The 27,527-nt window shown below is 37.9% G+C and overlaps 4 protein-coding genes across 5 annotated transcripts in view; 2 read left to right on the top strand and 2 right to left on the bottom strand.

Moving 5' to 3' along the window:
* The window catches only part of LOC143912989 (dipeptidyl peptidase 9), a 557,546-nt gene that overhangs the window by 220,275 nt on the left and 309,744 nt on the right, over positions 1 to 27,527 (bottom strand). The window lies entirely within an intron of this gene.
* The window catches only part of LOC143913041 (uncharacterized), a 478,228-nt gene that overhangs the window by 394,068 nt on the left and 56,633 nt on the right, over positions 1 to 27,527 (bottom strand). The window lies entirely within an intron of this gene.
* Positions 5,129 to 11,236, top strand: LOC143913002 (uncharacterized). Of its 2 annotated transcripts, none has more exons than XM_077432495.1 (3): positions 5,129 to 5,325; positions 5,398 to 5,631; positions 10,700 to 11,236. In XM_077432495.1, exons 1-3 carry the CDS (start codon positions 5,218 to 5,220, stop codon positions 11,129 to 11,131), a joined length of 774 nt encoding a protein of 257 aa, XP_077288621.1. In that variant the 5' UTR covers positions 5,129 to 5,217; the 3' UTR covers positions 11,132 to 11,236. The 2 variants fall into 2 exon arrangements, with proteins under 2 accessions (XP_077288621.1, XP_077288620.1); XM_077432494.1 differs by lacking the exon at positions 10,700 to 11,236 and adding an exon at positions 5,783 to 8,854.
* LOC143913034 (uncharacterized) lies at positions 17,274 to 26,187 on the top strand. Its single transcript, XM_077432542.1, has 5 exons — positions 17,274 to 17,483; positions 17,556 to 17,789; positions 17,900 to 18,046; positions 23,119 to 23,980; positions 25,967 to 26,187. Exons 1-4 carry the CDS (start codon positions 17,376 to 17,378, stop codon positions 23,587 to 23,589), a joined length of 960 nt encoding a protein of 319 aa, XP_077288668.1. The 5' UTR covers positions 17,274 to 17,375; the 3' UTR covers positions 23,590 to 23,980; positions 25,967 to 26,187.

Below are 27,527 nucleotides of genomic sequence, written 5' to 3'. Positions count from 1 at the left end.
GTTTTTAACTTTTTAAGTTTTCTTTAATTGAAAATGCATCGATATTACTAGATTGAAGCTTCTCTTGATTTTGATACCATCTTAAATACTTAAAGTGACGTGTAGAAACGTAGAAAGTGTAAGAGGTGTAGAAGAAAAGACAAAAGGTGCAGAAGAAATGAAGAAAAGTCAGGAGCGTGTTGAGCGCAAAAAGAAATGTGTACTGTTGGGAGTGCAGTGCGGACCAAGCTTCTAGCTGCCCCCGCGCCCCTCCTTCACCCACTCGGCATATTCCATCGAAACCCGTACTGCATAAAATCATAAATGATGCCTCACTTTCTGATATCAGTACCGCGATGTATGATCATTATTGGATGTATCGGTGTGTGAGCGAGCTTAATACACGCTTAAATAATATTGATATTTTCATATAATATACATACATTTATGTATATAATAATATTAAATTTTTCTCAATTTCCTTGGGGGTGCTGCAGTACCGCAGTGCGTATGGACGAGCCGCCACTGGGTATAACCAATTTATCGAACGTGTACGATTTCAATTTATCGAATACGTCAGGATAGCCAAACCTTCTGTAGTATCTTTCTATAGAAATCTGTTTATATTTATTTATGTAATGTTTATTAAAAATTTCAATAATAAAAAGTGGAATCAAAGTGGGTCAAATTTTCGCATAATCCCAAAACTTCAAATATTGTTACTACATAGTAATTATAGGTACATACATACATATGTAGATAAATCTTACAATAATAAAGACAATAATGTCATAGTAAATAGATATCAGGATGCAAGATCGTTGACATTGCTCAGAATTAGGGCGTCTGCACACTTGCCGGAGCGTTCGTTGCGGCTAGCCCGTTGCGTATGCCAGTACGTCCGCTTTCATACAAATGAGCGATATCCGCCACACTAAGCTCGCGGTCCGCAAGTCTGTCGTATGGTGCTTACGGACTAAACCAACGACGATTTTGGACCAACTTTTTAACCAGCAGTAGCGTACAAAATATCGAAATAAAAATTAAATTTTAAAATTGAAATTAAATATCAAAATCAAGCTAAAGAGCGAGATTGAGCTAAAATTAGATCATCGTTGATGTTTTGAATTACGACGATTCGCATTTAAAACCAGAGAAATATTATAATTTCTCTGCTTACGAGCGAAAAAAAATATTGTTAAAGTCGTCACGAGATGTTACTGTATTTCCACGTGGATGATCGATAAAAAAAAAAAACAATTCATAAAAAAACGCGGTGTCGGATGTCGGTGATTTGTCAAAGGGTTTTTTTTCTTTCGTCGAAATAAAATTAATAATCACACATTATCCGATAAATTTTACCTCTGAAATGGTTTAATTACTTGATTTATTTCGACGAGAGAAACAATTGAAGAATAAAAAAATCCGTTTGATGTGACCGACAACACCCCGGGTTAGCAAAAATCGTTGGATCACCCATACTAATACATGATATATTCTCAGTAACTGCGCATTACGGGGAAGTAAAAATAATAATTCTTTGATTTTTTTTCGATCTTAGTGCGTATCTTCGTAAGTCAAAACATCTTCGACAAACAAAAATCGAGGATTACCTGTATGTGATTGTTGATGATCTAATTTTAGGTCAATCTCGAAAATTTATTTAAATTGTGCATGTTCTGTTTTAACTTTCAATATTTAATTTTAATTTTAATATAATGATTATAATTTTATTTTGATACTTGAATTTAATTTTAATATAATAATAATAGTTTTAATTTTGATATTTAATTTTAATTTTAATATAATGATTATAATTTTATTTTGATACTTGAATTTAATTTTAATATAATAATAATAGTTTTAATTTTGATATTTAATTTCAATTTTTAAATTTAATTTTTATTTCGATATTTTGTACGCTACTGGTTTTAAAAGTTGGCCTGTGGGCCGTTCGTTGGCTTGGTGCGTACGCACCAGTAGAAACCGCACACCTCTGCGAATGTTTCAATTCCGCGCGCGGTTCTCCAACTACGCAGCCTTCACAGCAGCCCACAGCGCTGACAACACATCGCTACCCCGCCTACATTGGTGACCCCATCTTAGAACTACGCAGCCTTCATAGCAGTCAACAGCGCAGTCAACACGGCAGCCCACAGTGCAGCCACTACAGCAGTCAACAGCGCAGCCTACATAGCAGCCCACATCGCAGCCTACATAGCAGCCCACATTGCAGCCTACATAGCAGCCCACAGCGCAGCCTACATAGCAGCCCACAGCGCAGCCTACATAGCAGCCCACATCGCAGCCTACATAGCAGCCCACATCGCAGCCTGCATAGCAGCCCACAGCGCAGCCTACATAGCAGCCCACATCGCAGCCTACATAGCAGCCCACAGCGCAGCCTACATAGCAGCCCACATCGCAGCCTACAAAGCAGCCAACAAACGCCACGACAAGGCAACAGCCAGAAGCCTTCACGCAACCGCAAGCTTCGAGCAACCACAAGCTTCACGCAACCGCAAGCTTCATGCAACCGCAGACTTCACGCAACCGCAGTCTACAACGCAGCCCTCAACGCAGACTTCAAACGCAGTCCGCTACATGTCCCCACAACTAGTGACCATGTCAAACAACTCCGCAGCTTTCGCCACAACAAGACGCAACCCGGAGACAACAACCAAATGGATCCACTACTGTTGATCCGCCAGCACCGCTCATCACACCTTCGATGATTCATCACCTCGATGAGCCCACAGCGCAGCCTACAAAGCAGCCAACAAACGCCACGACAAGTCAACAGCCAGAAGCCTTCACGCAACCGCAAGCTTCGAGCAACCACAAGCTTCACGCAACCGCAAGCTTCATGCAACCGCAGACTTCACGCAACCGCAGTCTACAACGCAGCCCTCAACGCAGACTTCAAACGCAGTCCGCTACATGTCCCCACAACTAGTGACCATGTCAAACAACTCCGCAGCTTTCGCCACAACAAGACGCAACCCGGAGACAACAACCAAATGGATCCACTACTGTTGATCCGCCAGCACCGCTCATCACACCTTCGATGATTCATCACCTCGATGAGCCCATGCAGGACGCCGCAGCCTGCACAACAGCACCGTCCAGACCGTCACAAACCTTCACTACCATTGTAACGACCGAAACAGTAACATGGTGTGAAAGTACATATGGACCAGCTACTCCACACAAATCCCGCTGTCGAGACATCCAACTCCAGCACAACCAACGAAGACCAGCACTCAACGCACTTCGTCAACCAACGTTCTTCACGCAAGATCCGCTGTCGAGACAACTAACTCCAGCACAACCAACGAAGACCAGCACTCAACGCACTTCGACAACCAACGTTCTTTACGCAAGACCCGCTGCCGAGACAACTAACTCCAGCACAACCAGCAAAACAGTCACGCGAATGACTCCACGCAGAACACAACAGCCTGCACAACAGCACCATCCAAGCCATCACAAACCTTCACTACCAACGCAGCTCGCCCAAAATAAGCAACCTGGTAGAGAACAAGACTTGGACCGGCATGCAACACAAGACCCGCTGTTGAGACAACTTTCTCCAGCACAACCGGACAAACAACGACGCCATCGAGTCAATAGACTCCAACACATCAAGATTCCCACAAAATCACACACATCGCTAACACTCACCGGAGAGCCATGTAGGAATCTCGTCGTCGTCATCGTCATCGAAACCTTCGAGAATATTCCGCAACAACAAAATACATCGAGCGGAACAGCATCAAGCATTCCAGAAAATACTACGCCTCGACGAAAGCAAATTCCTCTTGTACGCATCAACAACTAAATGCTCGTACGACCACTTCCATCAAGCATTCCAGAAAATACTACGCCTCGACGAAAGCAAATTCCTCTTGTACGCATCAACAACTAAATGCTCGTACGCATCAATAACCACTTCCATCAAGCGTTCCAGAAAATTCTACGCCTCGACAAAAGTGCATTCCTTTCTTACGCATCAACAAACCACCACCATCGGTCAGGCGATTCCAGAAACACTATAAAAGGAGGTACAACCCAAACAACCCCAGTCGACCCACAGCAGCAAGCGTCGACACACAGCAGCAGACCAGTCAACATACAGCTCCTGACCAGCCACCACTACACTACGCGGACTTGGAAGATCAACCAGCCGGACGAGCCAGCAACACACTGCCGTATCCAGAGACCTTCCGAACATAGCCGAACAACGAGCCAGCAACACACTGCCGCATCCAGAGACCTTCTGAACATAGCTGAATGCCGAGCCAGCGACACTCTACCATATCCAGAGACCGCTGAACGACATACTTTTACCAACAATTAACCATACTTGTGTATACGTGTTACTACCAAATAAATACCACATTCAACATATAGTTGTATTAATACCGAACACAGACGAATCTGTCTACAATACATGGCGGACTGGTGGTGAAGAAGACCTTCACAATAAGACTAGTTCCCATAGTATTTATACTTTACCCGACGATAATTACTAGACTACGTAATCAGTAAAAATACGCTTCCCGCAAGTAAGTAGAAAAAGTAACCAGTGCGCACTGAATGTGTTTTCAATATTTATTTTTAATATAATAATTATCAGAGATCTGGAACAACCACTTTTTTGAGTTGCTCCGCTCCGACACCTCGATGTGGCGGCTCGCTTATACGACATGGTCGAGTTTGGTTGTCTTCCTGCGAGTGGGAACCAACTCGGCTGGGTTCGGAGAGCCACTACTCACTCTGCCTTTAGCTGTCATATAATAAACACGTGCATTCAACATGCCAGTCGTCTCATTCGTTCATCCTCCATAACGTAATCAGTAAAAATACGCTTCCCGCAAGTAAGTAGAAAAAGTAACCAGTGCGCACTGAATGTGTTTTCAATATTTATTTTTAATATAATAATTATCAGAGATCTGGAACAACCACTTTTTTGAGTTGCTCCGCTCGGACACCTCAGTATTGTGCTTTATTCCTACAAATTAATTTCTTCAATGTAACAATTTGGAGTATTTCTGAGGTTAATTGCAGAGTTTTACACAACTTGGGTACAAATTCATTACAAATTATTCCCGAACAATTTAAGCGGTTTTTTTACTATAGCAATACAGTCTGGGCGACCTTATTGGATTATACGTCAAATGTCAGGAGACGCTATTGTTGGTGTTTACCCGGCTCGTATCGTGTCAAACCAGTTTGATGGAGTGCAGACTTTGCCTCTCGTCTTCTCCAGCAGAGGATCTCGTCTCCATCCACGACGATCCTCGGCGTTTGGAGCACCTCATTTGGACCTGCTGTCGGCTGCGGGTTAGTCCACTTAACCCAGTGGTATTTTTGATTCGTTGTCTTCGTGATCGTCAATACCTTTCCCATTTGTAGGTTAGCCAAGAGGATGAGCTGCCGGATATGGTTTGCCTTTCATGTGTCAACAATCTGGAATTGCTCGACGGCTTTCGAAACGCTTGTTTTCGGAGTGACACAACATCGAGGGTCGAGATAGACAAGTATTTCAAAGTCAAGCCGGAGGAACTTTTGGTGGATGATTTAATATGGCAAGATGACTCGGGTGCTGATTGTCCACCCAACATTTCTAGTTCTGCAGAAAATAGCGAGGTAAGTAAATAGGATTCGAGTGCCCGTAGAACGATTCTAATGAAAACATTGAAAATCTAAATTCATATGTACATATATGACATCTGACATCTGAAGATACCATAAAAATGTTACACGTATTAGATTGTATAACGTTTGGTTTATTTTTCAGACACGAGGAGGAAAAATTACTCCGAATGATAATATGGCAGAAATAAAAGATACCAATAGACATATTCTATCGGAAGAATTACCATTACGAAAAGCTTTAGATAAGATGTGCTCTACAGTTTCTGAATTATACCTTATTAATAGTGAGGCAAAGCCTCACAAATGTGAAATTTGTTTAAAATCATACACTTTAAAATGTAACCTAATTAAACATATGCTTATTCATAGTGGGGTAAAACCACACAAATGTGAAATTTGTTTAAAATCATACACTTTAAAATGTAACCTAATTAGACATATGCTTATTCATAGTGGGGTAAAACCACACAAATGTGAAATTTGTTTAAAATCATTCACTTCAAAATCTGACCTCCGTGTACACATGAGCGTTCATAGTGGGGTAAAACCACACAAATGTCAAATTTGTTTAAAATCATTCCGTTCAACATCTAACCTCAATACACATTTGCGCATTCATAGAGGGGTAAAGCCACACAAATGTGAAATTTGTTTAAAAGCATACACTTTAAAATCTAACCTTACTAGACATATGCTTATTCATAGTGGGGTAAAACCATACAAATGTGAGATTTGTTTGAAATCATTCACTTCAAAATCTGACCTCTGTATACACATGAGCGTTCATACTGGGGTAAAGCCACACAAATGTGAAATTTGTTTAAAATCCTTCCCTTCAAAATCTCTCCTCAATACACATACGCGTATTCATAGTGGGGTAAAGCCACACAAATGTGAAATTTGTTTAAAATCATACTTTTCAAAATATCAATTCACTTTACATATGCTTATTCACACTGGGGAAAAGCCACACAAATGTGAGATTTGTTTCAAATCATTTACTCGAAAACGATTCCTTGTGGAACATGTGAGACGCCACACTGGAGAAACACCTTTCCAATGTGATATTTGTTTAAAATCATACACTTCAAAATCTCTCCTCACTGCACATATGCGTATTCATAGTGAGGTGAAGCCACACAAATGTGAGATTTGTCTAAAATCATTCATTTCAAAATGTCTCCTCAGTGCACATATGCATATTCATACTGGGGTAAAGCCACATAAATGTAACATTTGTTCAAAATCATTCCTTAAGAAAAGTTCGCTGAGTGCACATATTGTTATTCATAATGGGGTAAAGCCACACGAGTGTGAAATTTGTTCAAAATCATTCTATAGAAAATCTGATCTGAGTGCCCACATGAGTATTCATAATGGGGTAAAGTCACATGTTTGTGACATATGTTCAAAGTCATTCTATAGAAAATATGAATTGAGTGCACATACGAGTAGCCATACTGGGGTAATGGCATACAAATGTGAAATTTGTTTAAAATTATTTGGTAGGAAAGATAGCCTTTCGAAACATAAGAGACGCACTCATTAGAAAAACCTTTCAAATGTGATATTTGCTTGAAATCATTTGCTTCAAAATGTGCTTTATGAACACATGTATATTCATCCTAGGGTAAAGCCACACAAATGTGACATTTCTTCGAAATCATTTGTCGGGAGAATTAGCCTTTTAGAACATTTGATAACCTATACTGGAGAAAAACCATTCAAATTTGAGAGTTATTTTTAATCATTCGCTCGAAATTTTTTCTTAAGATTCGAAGACTCACGTTGAAGATGAGCCTCACAAATGATTATTTACTGAGAGATACACACTTATTTTTGATATCACCAGGGCTGGCTCAAAGGTGCAGCTGACCAAGCACGTGCCCAGGGCGTCATAAAAAAGGGGCGCTCCGAGGCGCCCCCATTTTTCTTTTTTTGATTATTAAATTGAAAAAATAAAATAAAAATTTGGCCTTCTTTGAACTTATAAAACATTCTACTTAATTTTTCTACTCGAAGTAATAATACTGATTGTAGAATAATATAATTTACGAAGAACGCAGGAGGTTGATTGGCAAATATCAACGACTCACGAATAAAACTTGCTAAACAGCAAACTGTCGTTGGTACAAATGGTAATTTGGAATTTTATTTTATATAAAATACCGCTGAAACGTGTATGTATATATATGTACATATATATCAGTGATGGATTTGCTTCACGAAATTAAATATCTTACCAATCATATTCGAAAGAAGAAATGTCACTATAAAATTCTTCAATTCGTTGTTGAATATAAATTAATGTCTTCATTGCCGAATTTATTCATAGTTGTCCATATTTTATTAATTTTTATACATAAAACTTACCTATTTTGTATGAAAATTTTAAATTTATTTTATTTTTTTGTCTTAATATATTTTTTTCAACAAAAAATTTCAATAACTTTAAATTAAATAAAATTTAAGGGGGGCGGAGTAACTAATCTTTCTAGGGCGGCATATACCCTCGAACCGGGCCTGGATGTCACTGAAAAAATCTGAGCAAATGTTTAATTAAAATCTTTGACGACAAAATACATATGAGTGTTTATAATAGTCGGGTATACATTTGCCTAAAATCAGTCGCTAATAAATCTTAACTTTTAAGAGACTGAATTCTTCCAATCTTATGAGTAGAGGTAGGACCGGAACCGTCCTTTTTCTAGGAAATAGGGCATTTTGGGTCTATTTTCCAGGAAACAGGGCAAACTACAAAGCTAGAAAGCTTAAAAAAAGGTTCATCATAAAAATGAACAAAGCACGGCGAACAATGAACAAATAACGGCGCAAAGTTGGTCCGCTCTTTACTTATGAGACAAGATAAGGTAGAATTGGCACAGGCTATCAATGTCCGAATACAGAATCTCGCTCGAAAATACTTTTTTACCCACAAAACACTCACAAACTCGCCTCTGACTATTGCTATTAATCTTCTCAACTTATTGGCGGTGCACATTGATATTTTTGCTGCCAATTATATCGATATACTAAAATTTATTCTGTACTTCTATAATCTTTTGTCCTGACTTGTGTGGCTTTTTGTAATTTATTGTTGGTTTACTTAGTGTATTAGTTGGTTTAGATAGTATCTATGTAATTTATATGTTTGGCCATGGTGGCGCATTGAATGACTATGTTGCCACTGCGCTATGATAAATAAACGATAAGTAAATAAATTTCACCTGTTTTATTTCCAAGTATTTTTTTTTTATAACGGAGAACAATAGCGTCGCTAGGTCCGCACCTGGTGACACCAAAAACGCTAATTAGAGCATATTCGTTGTATGACAGTCCTCGAGCGACTACATGCCTCATTGTAATTTCTGTATATATACAGCTTTCCATATTTATACAGCTACCGCGACAACCCGTCTGGCACAGCTATGTATAGCATCATATATGAGCCATAATTGGCTTTTGTTTGCTTCACAAATTTCACCTCGATTGATCGATTTTGTCAGTACAAGTGGCAGTATAGTTGTAATAAAACGGTAATTGGATTATTAGTCACATTGCGGTGGTCACAAAGACAATTTTTGCCATTAAAATCGCGAACACGCAATATTTGGCACTCAAGTTCTCGTTAGTATTGTTGCGTAGGGGTGGGTGGAGGATCCAAGTAAAAGGCCAACAGTTGTTTCACAGCATTTATTGATGATTAAGGAGATACACACACTGGCAGTGCTCAGTCCAGAATGACATGATATCGCCTACGTACCGCCTTATAAGGGGTAGATTTCTCAGGACGTCTAATCTGTTTACCTACTGTATAGTCACGTATTCGGATATGTATTCCCACGGTATGAGAAGTGCAATCATTGTTTAGCTTCCTTGCACTTAGCCTGTCGCTAATCCTTGAAACCACTTATACCGGTTATGCACTTAGTTAATCCGTTAACAGATAATCTTTGAACGGTCACACAGTCTCTGGGATTCTATTCGCTTAATCCGCGGCGTACGTAACAGTATGTTGGACTTTTCGGCTGCCAGATTTTAGTGACTTTGTGACCAGTAATCACCCAGCCAATAGAACATAGAGGAGAACGGGAAATATAGAAAATAGGGATTAAACGTGAAAAAATTGGGAATTTTCCCATCCTTGTAGAAAATGAATGTGTGATACCGGATGACTAAACACGTTTTAACCCTTTGAATGCTGACCAATGCCGATCGGTGATTTGCCAACAATTCCATGAGCCTGAAATACGACAATAGGCGTTGTTTTTTGAGTATGTAAAAAATAAACAAGAATACTACCCGCTAAGCCTTTACGGTTAGAATTGAATAAAATCCGTATAATCCGTGTCAATGTTTATAAAGACTGGTTTACAAGAGAATTTCTGAATTTATAACCATAGCAGAATTTCTCGATGGAAATTCCTAACTGCCGAGTATTTTAGATTGTGGCTTGGCATTTAGATTGTGAGCATTACATTTAAACAACAATGAAGAAGATGGAACTACTATGTACTTTCACTTGTATATTTTAGATTGTTTCAAGATATATTAGAGAGTCTAAACACACCTTTACAAAACTCGAAATCGTTTGTTCGTTTGTTTGGATTAGCTACAATTTTTATTTCTGCTTTCTATTGGATTTCTAAATAATTCTAGTTGGCGGAAATTTTCAGCGTGACGGGCTTTCAACAGAAAAGACGTCAGCACTCAAAGGGCTAAACATATAAAACACGTGTTTATAATTTTTTCACATTGGTCGTTTGCTTAAAGCTCCTTAAAAACATCGAATGTAATTTACTATAAAAAAAACGGAAGGATTCAGTGAAATTCCATGGGGAAGTTTATAGGGGGGGGGGGGGGAGACAATTGTTTTACCGCACCGGTAAACGGATTATTGCGCAAAAAGCGATCTGCCATCCATTGCACCTCCGCAGTTGATGAATTGCCATTTCGCATTGAATTATTGTGCCACTCTGATCCATTCTTCCTTCGTAGACGGCATCTGAAAAATGGAATTATAAATTAATATTATACTTTTTAATTTCAATTTTTTTAGACTGACGCTGCTCCGACTGCAACGGCGTCGATACCTCAAAGATATAAAAGGAAGGCTACAACCAACTACCAGGAAGAATTCTTCAAAGTCTGCACATATACTCTCAAATCAACTAGCAAGGAGCTTTCGGAGTTTGACATTACTGGAATTAATATAGCCAAAAAATTAGGCAAAATGGATCCACTGCAGGAAATTTATGCGGAATCCATAATTAGCACTGTTGTACGCAAAGGGTTACTAAAAAAACTGACGAAAGATACTGATTTATGTGATAATCATTGTAACAAGAGAGTTGTAATTCAAACACCATCTTCCGTTGACTTACAATCGACAAGTTCATGGGTATCACAGACTATATTACAAAATTTTCCTTCTAGCCCTAGTGAAGAAATGTTTCAAGACCGGACAGAAGAAAATCAATTAACTCAATAAGAACTTTTTATGAATCTTCTACTTTGATTAATGTAGAAAACTGATGTAGGTTTTTAATATATACCATCACCAAACAAGAAAATTAAAATTAAACTTGAATCTAATAATATAGATTTTTATTTATAATACACACACACTTATTTACCTTCAAATAATCCAGGCTCAAGCATTCATAAATAGCTCGACACGTCTCTGGTATTATTGTAGAAAGAGATGGAGCAGATATACCGGTACTGAATTTTCGAATAAACGTCCTGTAGCGAGGGTAATTGGACTATTCGTCACATTGGGGTGGTCACAAAGACAATTTTTGCTATGAAAATAGCGAATACACAATATTTGGCACCCAAGTTCTCGTTACTATGATAGTTATCGTTAGTACGATGGACTTTTCGGCTGCCAGATGTTCCGCTATAGAGATTTTAGTGACTTTGTGACCAGTAAACACCGAACCGATCAGTCATACGCAAATAATTTTTGAAATCGTCCGGATAATTTTCTCGTAATTCTTCAATCAGTGGCATATGACAATATTGCTGTCTATAATTCTTAACCCGCATGGATTTATGTTAAATCATTCCCTACAAAATATCAATTCACTACACATATGCTTATTCATACTGGGGAAAAGCCACACAAATGCGACGTTTGTTTCAAATCATTAACTCGTAAACAACATCTTGTGGAAGTTCCACAGTGGAACATATGTATGAGACGCCACACTGGAGAAACACCTTTTAAGGTCTGTTCATACCTATCTAGCACGACCCGTATCTTGCAGGTGTCCTGCAAGTGCGGATAGTATTCTTTGGTACATTATATGGACGTCTTCATACTCCATTCGCGCATGCGCATTTACGCATTCATGCGCGTCCATATAGAATGTACTAAAGAATACTGTCCGTACTTGCAGGATACTTGCAGGATTCGGGTCGTGCTGGATATGTATGAACAGACCTTTAAATGTGTTATTAATTGTTTAAAAGCGTACACTTCAAAATCTCTCCTTAGTGTACATATGCGTCAGTGGCGGATCCAGGATTGAAGAGTGGGGGCCATTTTTAATTTTTAATATACATTTTTTTTTAAATAAGACGTATATTTATGGTGATATTTGATTATTAGTCACAAAGACAATTTTTGCTATGAAAACTGCGAATGCGGAATATTTGGTACTCGAGTTTTCGTTAGTATGATGGACTTTTCGGCTGCCAGATGTTCCGTTATAGAGATTTTACTAATCATTTTAGGGACTTTTGGGGGAGCGCTTTGTGACCAATGATCACCGAACCATATTTAGCATGGGGCCCCGAAGGGGGCGCAGCCTCATGGGGCGCAGCCCCATGGGGCCCCAAAGGGGGCGCAGCCTCATGGGGCCCCGAAGGGGGCGCAGCCTCATTGGGCCCCAAAGGGGGCGCAGCCTCATGGGGCGCCGCCTTATGGGGCGCAGCCTTATGGGGCGCCGCCTTATGGGGCGCCGCCTTATGGAGCTTAGCCGCATGGGGCCTCATGGGACGCCGCCTTATGGAGCTTAGTTGCATGGGGCCTCATGGGGCCCCAAAAGGGGCGTAGCTTCATGGGGCCCCAAAAGGGGCGAAGCCCCATGGGGCCCCAAAAGGGGCGTAGCCCCATGGGGCCCCGAAGGGGGCGCAGGGGGGCGCAGCCTCATTATGCCCCAAAGGGGGCGCAGCCTCATGGGGCGCATTAACTAAGGGGGGCGAGACCCTAGACGGCATTCAATCATGGGGGCGCGGAGGGGCGAAGCCCTAATAGGCATTAACTAAGGAGGGCGAAGCCCTAGACGGCAATTAATCTTGGGGGCGCGGAGGGGTGAAGCCCAAAAAGGCAACTGATCATGGGGGCGAAGCCTTAGACGGCATTTAATCATGGGGTTGCGGAGGGGCGAAGCCCTAAAAGGCATTAACTAAGGGGGGCGAAGCCCTAGACGGCAATTTATCATGGGGACGCGGAGGGGCGAAGCCCTAAAAGGCAACTGATCACGGGGGCGAAGCCCTAGACGGCATTCAATCATGGGGGCGTGGAGGGGCGAAGCCCTAAAAGGCATTAACTGAGGGGGGCGAAGCCCTAGACGGCATTCAATCATGGGGGCGCGGAGGGGCGAAGCCCTAATAGGCATTAACTAAGGGGGGCGAAGCCCTAGACGGCATTCAATCATGGGGGCGCGGAGGGGCGAAGCCCTAATAGGCTGTGGCGGCTCGCTTATACGACGTGGTCGAGTTTGGTTGCCTTCCTGCGAGTGGGGACCAACCCGGCTGGGTTCGGAGAGCCACTACTCACTCTGTCTTCAGCTGTCATATAATAAACACGTGCATCTACATGCCAGTCGTCTCATTCGTTCATCCTCCATACTGGTGACCCCCGACATCGAGCCACGCAGCCTCGATCAATTTCAACATGCCGCTCATCCCTGCCTCGCCGAGCCAGGCGGGAAAGCTACCCGCCGCGCCCCCATCGCCATCAACACAGCACGCCGCGGCCCGCGGGTGACAATAAACGAGCAGACACGGCTACCTACCTACCTATCGACATGAGTCCAGCCACAACGTCGATGACAGGTGCTTAAAAAAATGGGGGAGTGAATGAGACGGCGATCTTGACAGCTGGATGTGGAGTCATGCGCGATCCAGTACACATAGAACGGTCATCCAGCACCACAAGATTCATCACACACCACCTCAGCACCATCATCATCATCATCATCATCAAGGCCCCGTCCGTCCCCACGAGCGTCGTCACGCCGAGACGGGCGGTAGCGCTACAACACCTCCACGAGCCACAACGACCCACGGTCCAGCTCGGAGTATCATCAACCACATCGATGCCCCTGCCGCCCCCGCCGCCCCACCAACCGACATCAGCCTCGGAAGAGCGGCGCCGGCACAGCATCGCATCGGCGCGACCATCGGACCAGCCACCGTCCTGCTCGCGACGTCACCGCCCTCGAATGTACCGACCATTCAGGGCGGTACACCTACACAGCGGATGACCCACGTCAACAATTTTTTTTTCTCCCCACTCAATAATTTTTTTCTCTTTCTTTGTGTAACAATAATTTTTTTTCTATTGTAAAATTTGTTTCTTTGTAATTTTGGTATCGCTGATGCTGGGGGGGGAGTGATGTGGCGGCTCGCTTATACGACGTGGTCGAGTTTGGTTGCCTTCCTGCGAGTGGGGACCAACCCGGCTGGGTTCGGAGAGCCACTACTCACTCTGTCTTCAGCTGTCATATAATAAACACGTGCATTAACATGCCAGTCGTCTCATTCGTTCATCCTCCATAAGGCATTAACTAAGGGGGGCGAAGCCCTAGACGGCATTCAATCATGGGGGCGCGGAGGGGCGAAGCCCTAATAGGCATTAACTAAGGGGGGCGAAGCCCTAGACGGCAATTAACCTTGGGGGCGCGGAGGGGCGAAGCCCTAAAAGGCAACTGATCATGGGGGCGAAGCCTTAGACGGCATTTAATCATGGGGTTGCGGAGGGGCGAAGCCCTAAAAGGCAATAACCAAGGGGGGCGAAGCCCTAAACGGTAATTAATCATGGGGGCGCGGAGGGGCGAAGCCCTAAAAGGCAACTGATCATGGGGGCGAAGCCTTAGACGGCATTTAATCATGAGGGCGCGGAGGGGCGAAGCCCTAGAAGGCAAAAAAAAAATTTAGATTTTTTTTTTTTGATTTTTTTAAAAAAAAATTTTGATTTTTTTTTTTTTTATTTTTTTTTATTTTTTTTTTATTTTTTTTTATTTTTTTTTTAAATTTTTAAAATTTTTTTAATTTTTTTTTTTTTTAATTAAATGTTTACTATTAGCTTAGTCATGTTTAACCCTTTGGCTACTACGAGGTTTTTCAATGTCCAAGCGAAAAATGCAAACATATTCAAAATAATTACAAATGCAAACATTTGTAATTATTTTGAAAAAAAATAAATATAATATTTTTTTTACATACTTACTTCGCCGAACGCTCGTAATTTTTATAATACTTTAAATACATTTTTAAGAAGCAGTTGTGGACTCGTGCTCTCTCTTTCTGTCTTGCTTTTACATGCGTGCGTGTGAAAGAGATACCTACATATATACACTAAATAAGTTTTGACGATTGTTTTCCGACGCTTTATTTTTTTCAATAATCTATTTTTAGACATCGATGTATCCTTACAACATGCGATATATTCGAAACAGGTAGCGGTCTTTCTCTCTTTCTTTCTTAGTTTTAATTGTGTACGTGTGAGCGAGACACACAAGGATGCGAAGTTTCTAATAATCAAATATCTTTTCAACATGTATCATAAACATTTTGTATGCATTTCAGTTGCATTTGATTGATTGCACGAATTCGTGACGTCTCGTGACCTATATAATTGAAAGCGGATTTCTATTGTTTTTTGCCATTTATTTTAACTCTGCAAAATGATATCGGACAGTGAAAGTGATGAAAGCGAAATAATAGCTCCTCGCCGAGGAACTCGACAAATCAGCAGCTATACTGATTCTGAAAATGAATTTATCGACAATAATCAATTCCCAAGTAATAACTCCTTATATGACATTGACAACGAACCCGAAATTTACTTTGATGATGAACCCGAAATTGAAGAGCTTTTATTTAAAAAATTGATAAATATTTATAAAGCTTGATTGAAAAATAAATATAAATACGTATATAAAAAAAATGTTTCGTGCCACTGATGCGCTGGCGTCTCAAAGAAAGTATTGAAATACGACAATTAATGACGACAACAACGATCGTCGTAGCAATCTTCACCGATTTCAAAACAACGATTTATCGTTGTTGTAGCAGTCAAAGGGGTAAGCGGTTTATATTATAAACACTGAGCGAAGCCGGGTAATACAGCTAGTATTAAATAAAATCTAAAAAAAATTTGAAGGAATATTGATTCATACATGTGTATTATAAATATAAGGTAAACGAACTACTAGTCATATGTGAACCAGTCACAGGAGAAACGGTCGCTCTAGATCGATCACACTTGATCACCCGTCACACTAAAACTGGTCACATCCTAAAATCGGTCACGAGAAAACTGGTTGACCGATTTTAGAGTGTGACCAGTTCTCGTGACTAGTTTTAGTGTGACGGGTGATCACGTGTGACCGATCTAGAGCAACCGGTTGTCCTGTGGGTTCGGTGATTACTAGTCAAATGTGAACCAGTCACAGGACAACCGGTCGCTCTACTGGTCACGAGAAAACTGGTCACACCCTAAAATCGGTCAACCAGTTTTCTCGACTGATTTTAGGGTGTGACCAGTTTTCTCGTGACCAATTTTAGGGTGTGACCAGTTTAAGTGTGACGGGTGATCACATGTGACCGATCTAGAGCGACCGGTTGTCCTGTGACTAGTTCACATATGACTAGTAGTCCGTTTACCGTCCTGTGACCGGTTCACATTTGACTAGTAATTTAATTTAATTTAATCACAGAACCTAAATATACATATATTAAAAAAATTACACTTAAAAAAATTTGGATGTGACCAACCCACGACATTATCTATTTGAGGAATATAAGAAGGATAAAAAACCAAATTCGATAATTAAACAAGTACACGTTCACACATACTAGCTGCGAGAGTATTTTAGATACAAATTGAACGCAAAGTAGGGAAACTTAAGATAAAAGTTCGACTTCCGGTTCTCGGATTTTAATCGAATTTTGAGAGAATTTAAGAGGATCTTGTATTATATTAAATGTATTGTATGCGTAAACTTTGATAAATATTTAACATTTTAGATCCAAATAATTTTATAAAAACTCTTAGTGTGACCTTTCTTTAATGATTACCTATGTACTAAAATAGTTTGTATTATTTTGGTCATTCTCAATTAAAAAAATAGTTTTATGTAACAAAAAAAAGCTCAAAGTTTCTGTTTTATACAAATGTTTCCGATTTTTTCCCGTTCGTTCAAAATTTCCATTTTTGCCCAACCCTATGAATAGCACAAGCTCTACTTTATTCCTACAAATTTATTTCGCTACTCCACCAATGTATTATTTGGAGTATTTCTGACTGTAATTGCAGAGAATTACACAATGTAGGTACGAATTCATTAAAAATAAATTCCGAAATATTTAAGCAATGTTTTTTTAAGTTTTTTTTGCAATGGCAGCACTGTCAGGGCGGCCACATTGGATTTTACTTCAAATGCCAGTGTACGCTATTGTCGTTATTTACCCAGTTCAGTTCGAGTCAACCCGATTTGATGGAGTGCAGACTTTGCCTCTCGTCTTCTCCAGCAGAGGATCTCGTCTCCATCCACGACGATCCTCGGCTCTTGGAGCACCTCATTTTTACCTGCTGTCGGCTGCGGGTTAGTCCACTTAACCCAGTGGTATTTTTGATTCGTTGTCTTCGTGATCATCAATACCTTTCCCATTTGTAGGTTAGGCAAGAGGACCAGCTGCCAGATATGGTTTGCCTATCATGTGTCAACAATCTGGAATCGCTCGACGGCTTCCGAAACGCTTGTTCTCGGAGTGCCACAACGTCTAGGGACGAATTAGACAGTTCCTTGAAAATCAAGTCGGAGGAACTTTTGCTGGATGATTTAACATGGGAAAATGAGTCGAGTGCTGATTGCCCACCCAACATTTCTAGTTCTGCAGAAAATGGCGAGGTAAGTAAATTGGATTTGAGTAATTGAAAATCTAAAATCACATGTAAAATGACATCCAATCATAAAATGTTACACTTATTAAATTGTATATCGTTTGGTTTATTTTTCAGACGAGTGGAGGAAAAATTACTTCGAACGATAATATCGCAGAAATAATAGATACCAATAGACACATTCCAGTCCAGGAATTACCAACACGAAAAGCTTCAAATAAGATGTGCTCTACAGATTGTGAATTGGACCATATTCATAGTGAGGTAAAGCCACCCAAATGTGACATTTATTCAAAATCATTCCCTTCAAAACATCCATTCACTAGACCAGCGTTTCCCAACCTGTGTTACGCGGCTGATGGTTGGTGGTACGCGAAAAAAAATCATAAAAATATAAATATTTTTTATATCTAATATATAATTTCGAAAGAGACTTTGTAAGTTTGTATCTTTGTTTGGTAAATTCGAAAACCAAATAAAATTGGTTGAATATTATATTTTTTTCGATTCAAATAAATTTAATAAAAAAATAAATGAATATTTACCATTAGATTCGCCATGTCTAAGCTGTTTATATTACAAATACTGAGCGAAGCCGGGTAAAACAACTAGTAATTAATAAACATTATCTTAATTAGTCATCGTCGATGATCGAAAATCTGGCAATCGATACGTTTTCCTCAGATCCGGCATGGATTTTGGAGTGCATTTTTAAATTTACCGCGTTCACGCTCCAATAAATAAATAACTTGAATTTGACACTTGAGAACAGTTCGATAATAATCTTTAACCCATTTTTTTTCCTCAAAATTTATAATAATTTCAACAAATCATAATGTTATATGATACATAACATTTTTTTTTCTTTTTTTTATTGCATTCGTATTGGTTTTATACGAGTTTTTCGAGATGTTCCAAATTTGGAACACTGGAAATACAATGGTATGGCGTTATAAAACTAAATTAAAAAATAAATTTTATTTCAACACCAGCGACCTTATAAAATAGTGTACATAGATAGTCAAGTTATGTAAATATAATATATATACATGAATTAACGAAAATGGAAGGTTTTAAAACATCCTTCATACAAATTTACACCACATTTTTCACAACATTTTGTGGCATGTTTTTTTACAAAGTGCACATCGATTTTCTTTATGAGCTGGAATCGTCCAATGATCTAGCCGATCATATCGAATATTGAAAGGCACCCTGCTAGATAACTCTTTTGAAGATTTTGGCTTTCCTCCCCCTTTTACGGGATTTCCGTTAATTTTTAAGTACAGTTGTACTATATTTCTTCTAAATTGCAAGTAATCTAAATGTATATTTTCTGGATTTTTTCATTATTGTTCCTCTATAGCCGTACCCAACAATTCTTCAACAATTTCTTCCATCTCTGATGTTGTTAAAAATCTGAGGAAAAAAAAATTCAATGTTGCTATAATCCCAGTGTTCCAAATTAGGAACATGGATAATATTGTGAATAAAAAAGTTACATATGGAAAAATTAAAAAAAGTACTACACATAACGAATCTATAACAATTAGAGATTATAATAAATATGGTCAATATGTAATAAATGTGTTATAAAAACGTGTAAACTTACTTGTCAGATGACATTTTCTGTTGAACGTATTTGATGCAAATAAAAAAACTTTGCTCACTCCCACAGATTACAACCTAAAAAAATACTACACGAAACGATCCCCACACTTGCTAACTGTAGACTGATGCAATCTAAACTTTTATTGCGTCATGCATAATGGAGTGGGGGTAAAAATACTAAATGTTCCAATATTGGAACACTGGGCAAAAATGGGTTAATGTTGTAGATAAAATTGAAAGTACATATGATTAGAAAATTAGATTTTTGGAATTTATGTATCGAAAATGATCAAACTGAAGTATTTGAAACTTTACATAATTTCTTATCTGTAAACAAGAGCCGTATGTCTTGGGATATACTTGAAAAAATAATTGAATACTTAATAGGGCTGAAATCGTCTTTGACGCAGTGCTTCCCCCAAACCTTTTAGAAGAAAACAATTTGATTTCAAACCCCTTTGATAATGAGCATTTTTGGACAGCTACCAAGGAAAAGGAGAACTTGATCGAACTTTCAAATTATAGCATTTAAAAACTGAATTCTAAATAAATAAGGTTATCAATTTTTGGCTAGGTATTAGTGAAGAATATGAACACATAGCGCTTAAATTTCTGTCGCCGTTTACTAGCACTGAACTGGTTGCGAGAGCTCTCTCTTCATATATTTTAATAAGACAAATATAGAAATTGATTGAATCCAGCTCTAGACTTAACCTTTCCACCGCGTACGACTACTATACATGTCCTAGCGAACATGCCCTCAGCGCGCGAGACACGCATAGATGTCTTAGAAGTTCCAACCTGTATAAGAGCCGTCTATTGTGTTAAAATTTTATAACTTGGTTGAAAATATTACTAAATGTATACTTTACCAAATTAAATAGATGGCAGTAGTCAAAAAAAATAAATATAGGTCGTAAAATTCAAAAAAATATTACAACCTATATTTATAGTCAAAAACGCGATAGCAAAATCTGCAAAAAAGCAGCCGCGTACAGGGCATGTTCGCTAAATTTGGTGACGCGGGCAAAGGGTTAAGGGTAAATCTCACATCATTTGAACAAAATTAAAAAAATCGTCTGGCTGGTTGACTAGATTTTTTTTATATTTTGGCAACAGTTGTACTAACTTTAGGTACTAACGGCCACACATCTATAAGCGTTTTTCTTAATAAATAATGAGTATTAAAATTATGAAACAAAAATTTGTGTTGTTAATATTATATATGTATTATACTCGAAACCAATTAAAAATTTGATGATTCGGATTATCCGTGTTTTTCAATTATCCGTGCCCTCCCTCCCCAGCATTAGCCCGGATAATCGAGAGTATACTGTATATACTTTTAATACACAAATACCCACAATCCGTTCATCAAATCTACAAATCAGTCATGTTGTTCGTTGCTCAGTATGGGGAGTGGACAAAAGACATTTTTGTTTCCAAAATTATCGTTTCTTTTATTTGAACCTCCAGTTTTACACGTTCTTCAAAACGAATCAGACCTATTTTCAATTCAGTCATCAACATTTGCTGAACTTTCTTCGTTTTATTTGTATTTTATTAGTGTACTAGTTGTTTTAAGTGGCTTAGCTCAGTATTTGTAATTAAAACAGCTTAAACATGGCGAATCTAATAGTAAATATTCATTTGTTACTTTTTCTATGTATGCACGTAGTAACAATAGATGAAGTTCTGTGATCATGCGAAAATTCGCACTCGAGATTTTGACTAATTCGAACTGAGAATCAATCACTGATCACGTTTTCATGATCTACAAAAAATGTGTGTGTGTATTTTGGGGATTTTTTGAACACCGTTAGTATCGGTTACTGAAATTGTTATCGACACAACGTAAATTTTTTAAGTTGACCGGAAATGGTACCTCCCCTTATATTTGTCCCTTTTTTTTTGTTTTTGATTATCTCCAAAACCGCTAACTAAAATCGGACAGAATTTTTTTACATGTAATAGAAATTATAAATTTTATAACCTAATATTTTTATCTGAACCGGAAGTAGTATTTTTACTCTAGAGAATCTAGGCTTTTTAACCTTTTGGTTTATTGAACTGAAATTTCATATCTACAAGTTAAAGCGTAATACCAAGTTATGTATAAAATTTGGTAAGCATCTGTGAACCGGATTCGATTTTTCTTCCACTATTTTTATTGAACCCCTTAAATATGTGTGCTTTTCACGAAAAAATTCATGTATAATTTTTGTATCAATATGATAAAAAAAAAAGTGCGATTTAGAAGGGAAAAAGTAGAAAGGTCAAAAATGTTGTGCCCACTATTCTGTCCACACCCTTGAACTTATCAAGCTGAAAATTTATATTTGTATTCTTTATGTACTAAGGATCCCGTTAGACCGCCAGTCATAACACAACACCCAGTCACAAGACGACAGCCAGTCCCACGGAATCGTCCCAGGAACCAAAGGACTTTAAATAGGCTGTTGGATGTATTATCCAATGAGCAGGATTCCGATCGAAATTTTTTATTAAGTTTATTACCACTTTTAAAAAGATTATCCCGTAAAAAAAATGTTGAAGCTCGGATAAAGCTGCGACAACTACTTTTTGAAATGGTATATGGAGAACCATCATCAAATGATTCACATTCTTCGCCTTCCGTTCCGTTCATGACCCATGATCAAGAGCCCTACTAGGAGACAGAATCAGATTTTGATTTATAATTTATTTTTTGTTTAGTTTCTTTATTTTTCATTTCTCTATAGGGTACTTGTTGCTTGTGATTTTTTTTTCAATTATCGGAGTGTGCTTTCGAGCAGATTGTTGCTGGTTGATCATGTTACGGTTGCAATAATACTATTATGTTATATTGTCTTCAAATAATGTTATGATGTCTTTTAATAATGCTATGTTCCTATGCAAGTTATATAAAAATATCCTTTGCAATAATATGGTCTTACTAGTTTGTAAAATAAATGTAATTTTATAGCACTTTGTTTATTTATTGAACTCTCCAAAAGCTTTGAGAACGACATAAGTAAATAAAAATTGAAAAAGAGATTTAAAATCTAACCTTAGTCACAGCTAAGCGTTGTCTCGTTGATATACTTTTTCTATAATTCGTATTTTCTTTCCGTATTTTATTGTGTATCAAAGAATGTAGGGTATCGAACTGCTGATTTTAAGTAATAAAAAAAAATTATTTGTCAAGGTTGGTCACATCCGAATTTTTTTATTATTAAATATATTTGAATCGAAAAAAAGTATATCGAAACGTGATGTTAACAAAAGTCTCTTTCGAAATTATGTATTAGATTATCACTAAGATCGTCACCAGAGTGCTTTTGCCCAAAAAAATGGATTCACTATTGTCGATTTCTATTGTTATCCTTTTTTTTAATGTGGCTATTTGTAGATACAGTATCGACGAATGACGATTTGTAGATATTTGATTTTTAAATGCTTTTAATTATAACTAAATTATGTTCACAATACATTTTTTATCTATTTTAATAGCTACTGATCTACTGATAATTTTCTATTTTATAATTTTGTTAGTAATCATAGTATTATATTATTCTAATGTTAATGTACAGCATAATGGGAAAAAGAGATTTGTAGATATAGCATCTACGAATTGTTGACTATTTGTAGATACTATATATACAAATTGTTGACTATTTTTTGGTGCAGTACATATGAAATATTGTCAAATGACACGTCTTTTTAACGAAGAATTTTTTTATCAGTTCACAGAAGGACAAACTTTTGAAACCTATGAAAGTGTGTGCCAACATTTTCATAAATTTTGTGAACAAAACTACCACCCGTTTGTTGTGAGATGTCACAACAGTAGACAAATTATTTATAGTTGCTGTCATGGGTTCCAAAGAAAGTCAAAGTGCCAAGGCATAAGACCGAACCAGAATTACCTTTACAAAGGATGTGCAGCCAAGATAAACATGTACAAAAATAAAGAAAACAAATGGAAAGTGACAAAAGTATCTCTGGATCATAATCACACGATCGGTAAAGAAGAGTTTAAGCTTTACCGAAGAAATTCTAAACTGAATGAAGAAAGTTTAGAATCAATGTCAAATTTAATTTTGGCAAACGTGAAAGACTCGATAATCGCAAAGGAGATGGAAAAAAAGAGCGGTAGTTGTGTAACCAGAAAGGATGTTCAAAACATCCGATATAAAATGTTCAGTAGAAAATGAAAAATTGGTGCATGAATTTTTGAATCAAGGACGGAGGAAAATACAAAATTATTACTTATAACGAGGATGATAAGGTTAAAACCATATTTTTAGCTTCAGATCAAATGATCGCTACTTTCAGGAAATCTTCCCCATTCCTCATTCAAATAGACGTATCTTTTGGATTCAACACGGAAAATTATAAAGTAATGACATTTTACTATTATTCTTCGATCACTGCAAAATTTACTTCAATTTCATTCATATATGAAGAAACGCTAGTGAATTTTAAAGAATGCCTTTTAAAATATAAAGCATTGTGTGTAACTATACCATCCGTATTTTTAATTGATAAAGATTTCACAGAAATATCTGCTATTCGAGATATATTTCTCACAATGCAAATTATGCTGTGTAAGTTTCATGTTATTAAATATATGAATAGAATTGGCGCACCGACATCTCAGCGCAAACCAACTTAACGGCGACCTTTTGGCGCAGGTAACTCAGCGCAACGACAATTCAAAGCATGGACTATTCAGCGCAACGACAATTCAGCGCAAAAGCAGCACAATTCATGCGCTGAATTGTCGTTGCGCTGAGTTGTCTGCGCCGAAAAGTCTTCGCGCCAAGTTGGTTTGCGCTGATTTGTCGTGCCACCAAAAAAATTATATCTATGGTTGTACGTGATGTAGAAGAAAAACGGAATATATTGCAATCATTTAAAAAATATTGTATTCGCAGACACCCGAGGAGTAGAGGTTGTGATCGAGAAATCTCGTCTCGAGATTTCTCGAGAAATTTTGATTCTCATTTCTCGAGAATATTTTATTGTGAAATTTCGAGATTCTCATTTCTCGAGAATATTTTATTATGAAAATTCGAGATTCTCGTATCTAGAGATATCGTTTATTAGAATCTCAAAAATATCGAGAATATTTTTAAATTAACGCTACATGTTTTTTTTCAATAAACTGACTGATTTGTGTACTTGTTAACTTGTAAATAATTTTGTGAAGTATTGTAATATGTATAGATAGTCAGTATTTTTATTATTTGTCCGGTAAGTTATTATTCGGTCATCATACAAGTACATATACCAGTGGCGGCCCGTGAGAATTCATAGAGGGGGGGGGGGGGGGGCTGCATTGATTAATCAGTCTGTAGTAGCTCGTTGACCATACCGGTGATGAAATGCAGACAAAAATAGCATGCATATGTACTATACTGGGAGGTCTGCAGCCCTGCACCCCATATGGCCGGCAAAAATAGCATGCATTTTTACTTATTACTATTCTGGCAGGGCTGTAGCCCCGCAGCCCATATAGACGAGCCGCCATTGAAATATACACATGTTGCAACGAAATCGCACCATTTTTAAGTTATATATATGTGCATGTAGTTACTAGTCACTAGTGGGAAAGTATTCGGTTATGATATCACTAAAACGCTAGTGAAAATATATTTTCACTGACAATATAACCCCACTGTAACACATAAAACAATGATTTTTGATTAGTATTTATTTATTCGTGTATTTGTTCCTTAGATATTAATCAATTTATAGTCAGTATTTTTATTATTTGTCCAGTCACAAAAACACGGGCAAAGCCGGGTAGCAACACTGGGAATTTTATAAAATTATTTGTTACATATTGCTATTTTTACTATTTTAAATTACTTTTGTATATTTTTATTTTCTTTTCATGCCTTCTTTTATAATTTTTTGTTTCTATATAATTTTGCTTTTTTTTTTCTATTTAATGTTCTATTGTATCTCTCTATATATTTCTTTCATCATGTCTTTAAAGACATGATGAAAGAAAGAGTTATAAACCCCTGATATAATATACATATGTAGTGTTTGTGTCCTTTTGATTTTTGTATGTTGTCGATTTTATATGCTAAAAAAATCAATTCACTATATTAAAAAAAAATTATACTTTCTCGAGAATCTCGAGAAACAAAAAAAAATCTCGAATTCTCGAGATTCAAATATTTCGAGAAAATAAGATTCTCAAATCTCGAAATTCAAATATTCCGAGAAAATGAGATTCTCGAATCTCGAGAATCAAAAAAAGTCGGGAAATCACAACCTCTACCGAGGAGTATGATGTAAATAAAACTATTTTTTTGAAGGAAACAAGAATGGTGGAGATATGTTCCCAAAATAAAAAAAGTTGCTTTTGTAGAATATTTTTGTAAAAATTGGGATTCGTGCAGGGAAATGTGGGTACATAGTTTTCGAAAATATCTCCCAATGATGAGTGATAAAAAATTCGAATACAATGATGGCAGCAAAAGTTTATCGGATAGTGGATCCAGTTCCTGAAACAATGCAATTACTAGATATTGCTTCACACAAATTAACAGCAGGAGATATGCAATTTTATCACAGATCTTTAAAATTTATTTTTATTTGTAAAGCAAACATGTCAGCTATCCTTTGCTAAGCTTTATTTTTTTTTTTCGTATGAAATATTCCCTGTGTGTTCGTCCATTGGCAATTTCAACAATTAACAACTGGCATTATTTATTACAACTGTAGTGTAAATCGCCAAGCATTGTTTTTGATTTTTGTAAACTGTCTTTTATGAAACAAATAAACTTGATTTATTACTGTAATATTTGATTTGTAAATTTACTCCTAAGCATATAAACTCCCACAATATCAAGTCAAGAAAAGGTTGAAATAAAAATCTGAAAACCATCCAAAAACGAACCTACCATCAACTTGCTGTCTTTAAGGCATTGCTTTTTTTTTTTAGCACAGAGTACATTTGTATGCGAAAATATCCAATAATTCATAGATACTGTATCTACAAATTGCCAATAATTCGTAGACACTGGGTCTTGACAACTTCATAGATTCTTCTTAATCGCTTAAGTGTAATTGTTATCAATGTAGATAGTTTTAGAACAATTTGAATAATTTAGGACAATTTTGCACTAACCCTCTAACATTCGACATTTGGATGCCATTAAAAAGACGTGTCATGTGACTATTTCATATGTACTGTACCTACGAATAGTCAATAATTCGTCGATACTGTATCTACAAATAGCCACAACTTTTCTTTTTGCTCTCTAGCTTTGTGGGGGTAATAGTGTTGCGTATGGGTGGGTGGAGGATCCATATAAAAGGCCAAAGTCGCTTCACAGCATTTATTGGGTGATTAAGGAGATCCACGCACTGGCAGTGCTCCGTCCAGAATGTATTGATATCGCCTAAGTACCGCCTTATAAGGGGCAGGTCTCTCAGGGCATCCGGCTACTTCCCTATTGTTTAGGCATGTACCCGGATATGTATTCCCACGACACCCAGCCCCACGGTATCGGTCACTTCTGCGAAGGGACCAAATAGCGGCCATTGCTTAGCCTACATACATTTGGTTTCTTAGCGGCTCGCTTCCTCGCCCCCGAATCACCAGTTCGAGACTGGAAATGTTTGACGATACTTGGAGACCAGCTCCAGTATTCGTCCGGGGTGAAGTGAGGAAGCCTGGTCTGTCTTCGTCCCGAAGGCAGACAACTCATACACGCGTGTTTGGTACATAACCTCAAACTATCACGCCACAAGTTTGTTGGCACACAAACTTCTCCCCCCCCCCTCTTCTTTCACCCCGTTTCTGTATAATTAATCTAAAATACAGTTGCTTACAAACAGAGTTATAACCTGTTTCATTGTATATAATCTCCCGCCATTTTCCTTCTCCCCTCTTCTTTCACCTCCTTTCTGTATAATTAATCTAAAATACAGTTGATTACAAACAGAGTTATAACCTGTTTCATTGTATATAATCTCCCGCCATTTTCCTTCTCCCCACATCACACTCACACAAATCATTACATATGAGACAGGCATTACTGGCGCTGTAATCAGAAGAAAAACCTCTCTTGCCCGGGACGAGTAGTAACAATGCGTGCTGAGAAGAACCACGTGGTCCAGAAGTTTGTGG

Source organism: Arctopsyche grandis, chromosome 6 (assembly GCF_051622035.1).
Source record: "Arctopsyche grandis isolate Sample6627 chromosome 6, ASM5162203v2, whole genome shotgun sequence".
NCBI lineage: Eukaryota > Metazoa > Arthropoda > Insecta > Trichoptera > Hydropsychidae > Arctopsyche > Arctopsyche grandis.
The sequence above is the reverse complement of the archived record's forward strand: the minus strand, read 5'-3'. Positions and strand labels throughout refer to the sequence as shown.

Excerpts from the sequence above, each read along its gene's own strand:
- LOC143913034 (XM_077432542.1), top strand. The coding sequence starts at position 17,376 with ATGGAGTGCAGACTTTGCCTCTCGTCTTCTCCAGCAGAGGATCTCGTC. Across the intron at positions 17,484-17,555 it reads TTACCTGCTGTCGGCTGCGG|GTTAGGCAAGAGGACCAGCT; the intron begins GTTAGTCCACTT and ends TCCCATTTGTAG. Across the intron at positions 18,047-23,118 it reads TGGACCATATTCATAGTGAG|TTCACAGAAGGACAAACTTT; the intron begins GTAAAGCCACCC and ends TTTTTTTATCAG.
- LOC143913002 (XM_077432494.1), top strand. The coding sequence starts at position 5,218 with ATGGAGTGCAGACTTTGCCTCTCGTCTTCTCCAGCAGAGGATCTCGTC. Across the intron at positions 5,326-5,397 it reads GGACCTGCTGTCGGCTGCGG|GTTAGCCAAGAGGATGAGCT; the intron begins GTTAGTCCACTT and ends TCCCATTTGTAG. Across the intron at positions 5,632-5,782 it reads GTTCTGCAGAAAATAGCGAG|ACACGAGGAGGAAAAATTAC; the intron begins GTAAGTAAATAG and ends TTTATTTTTCAG.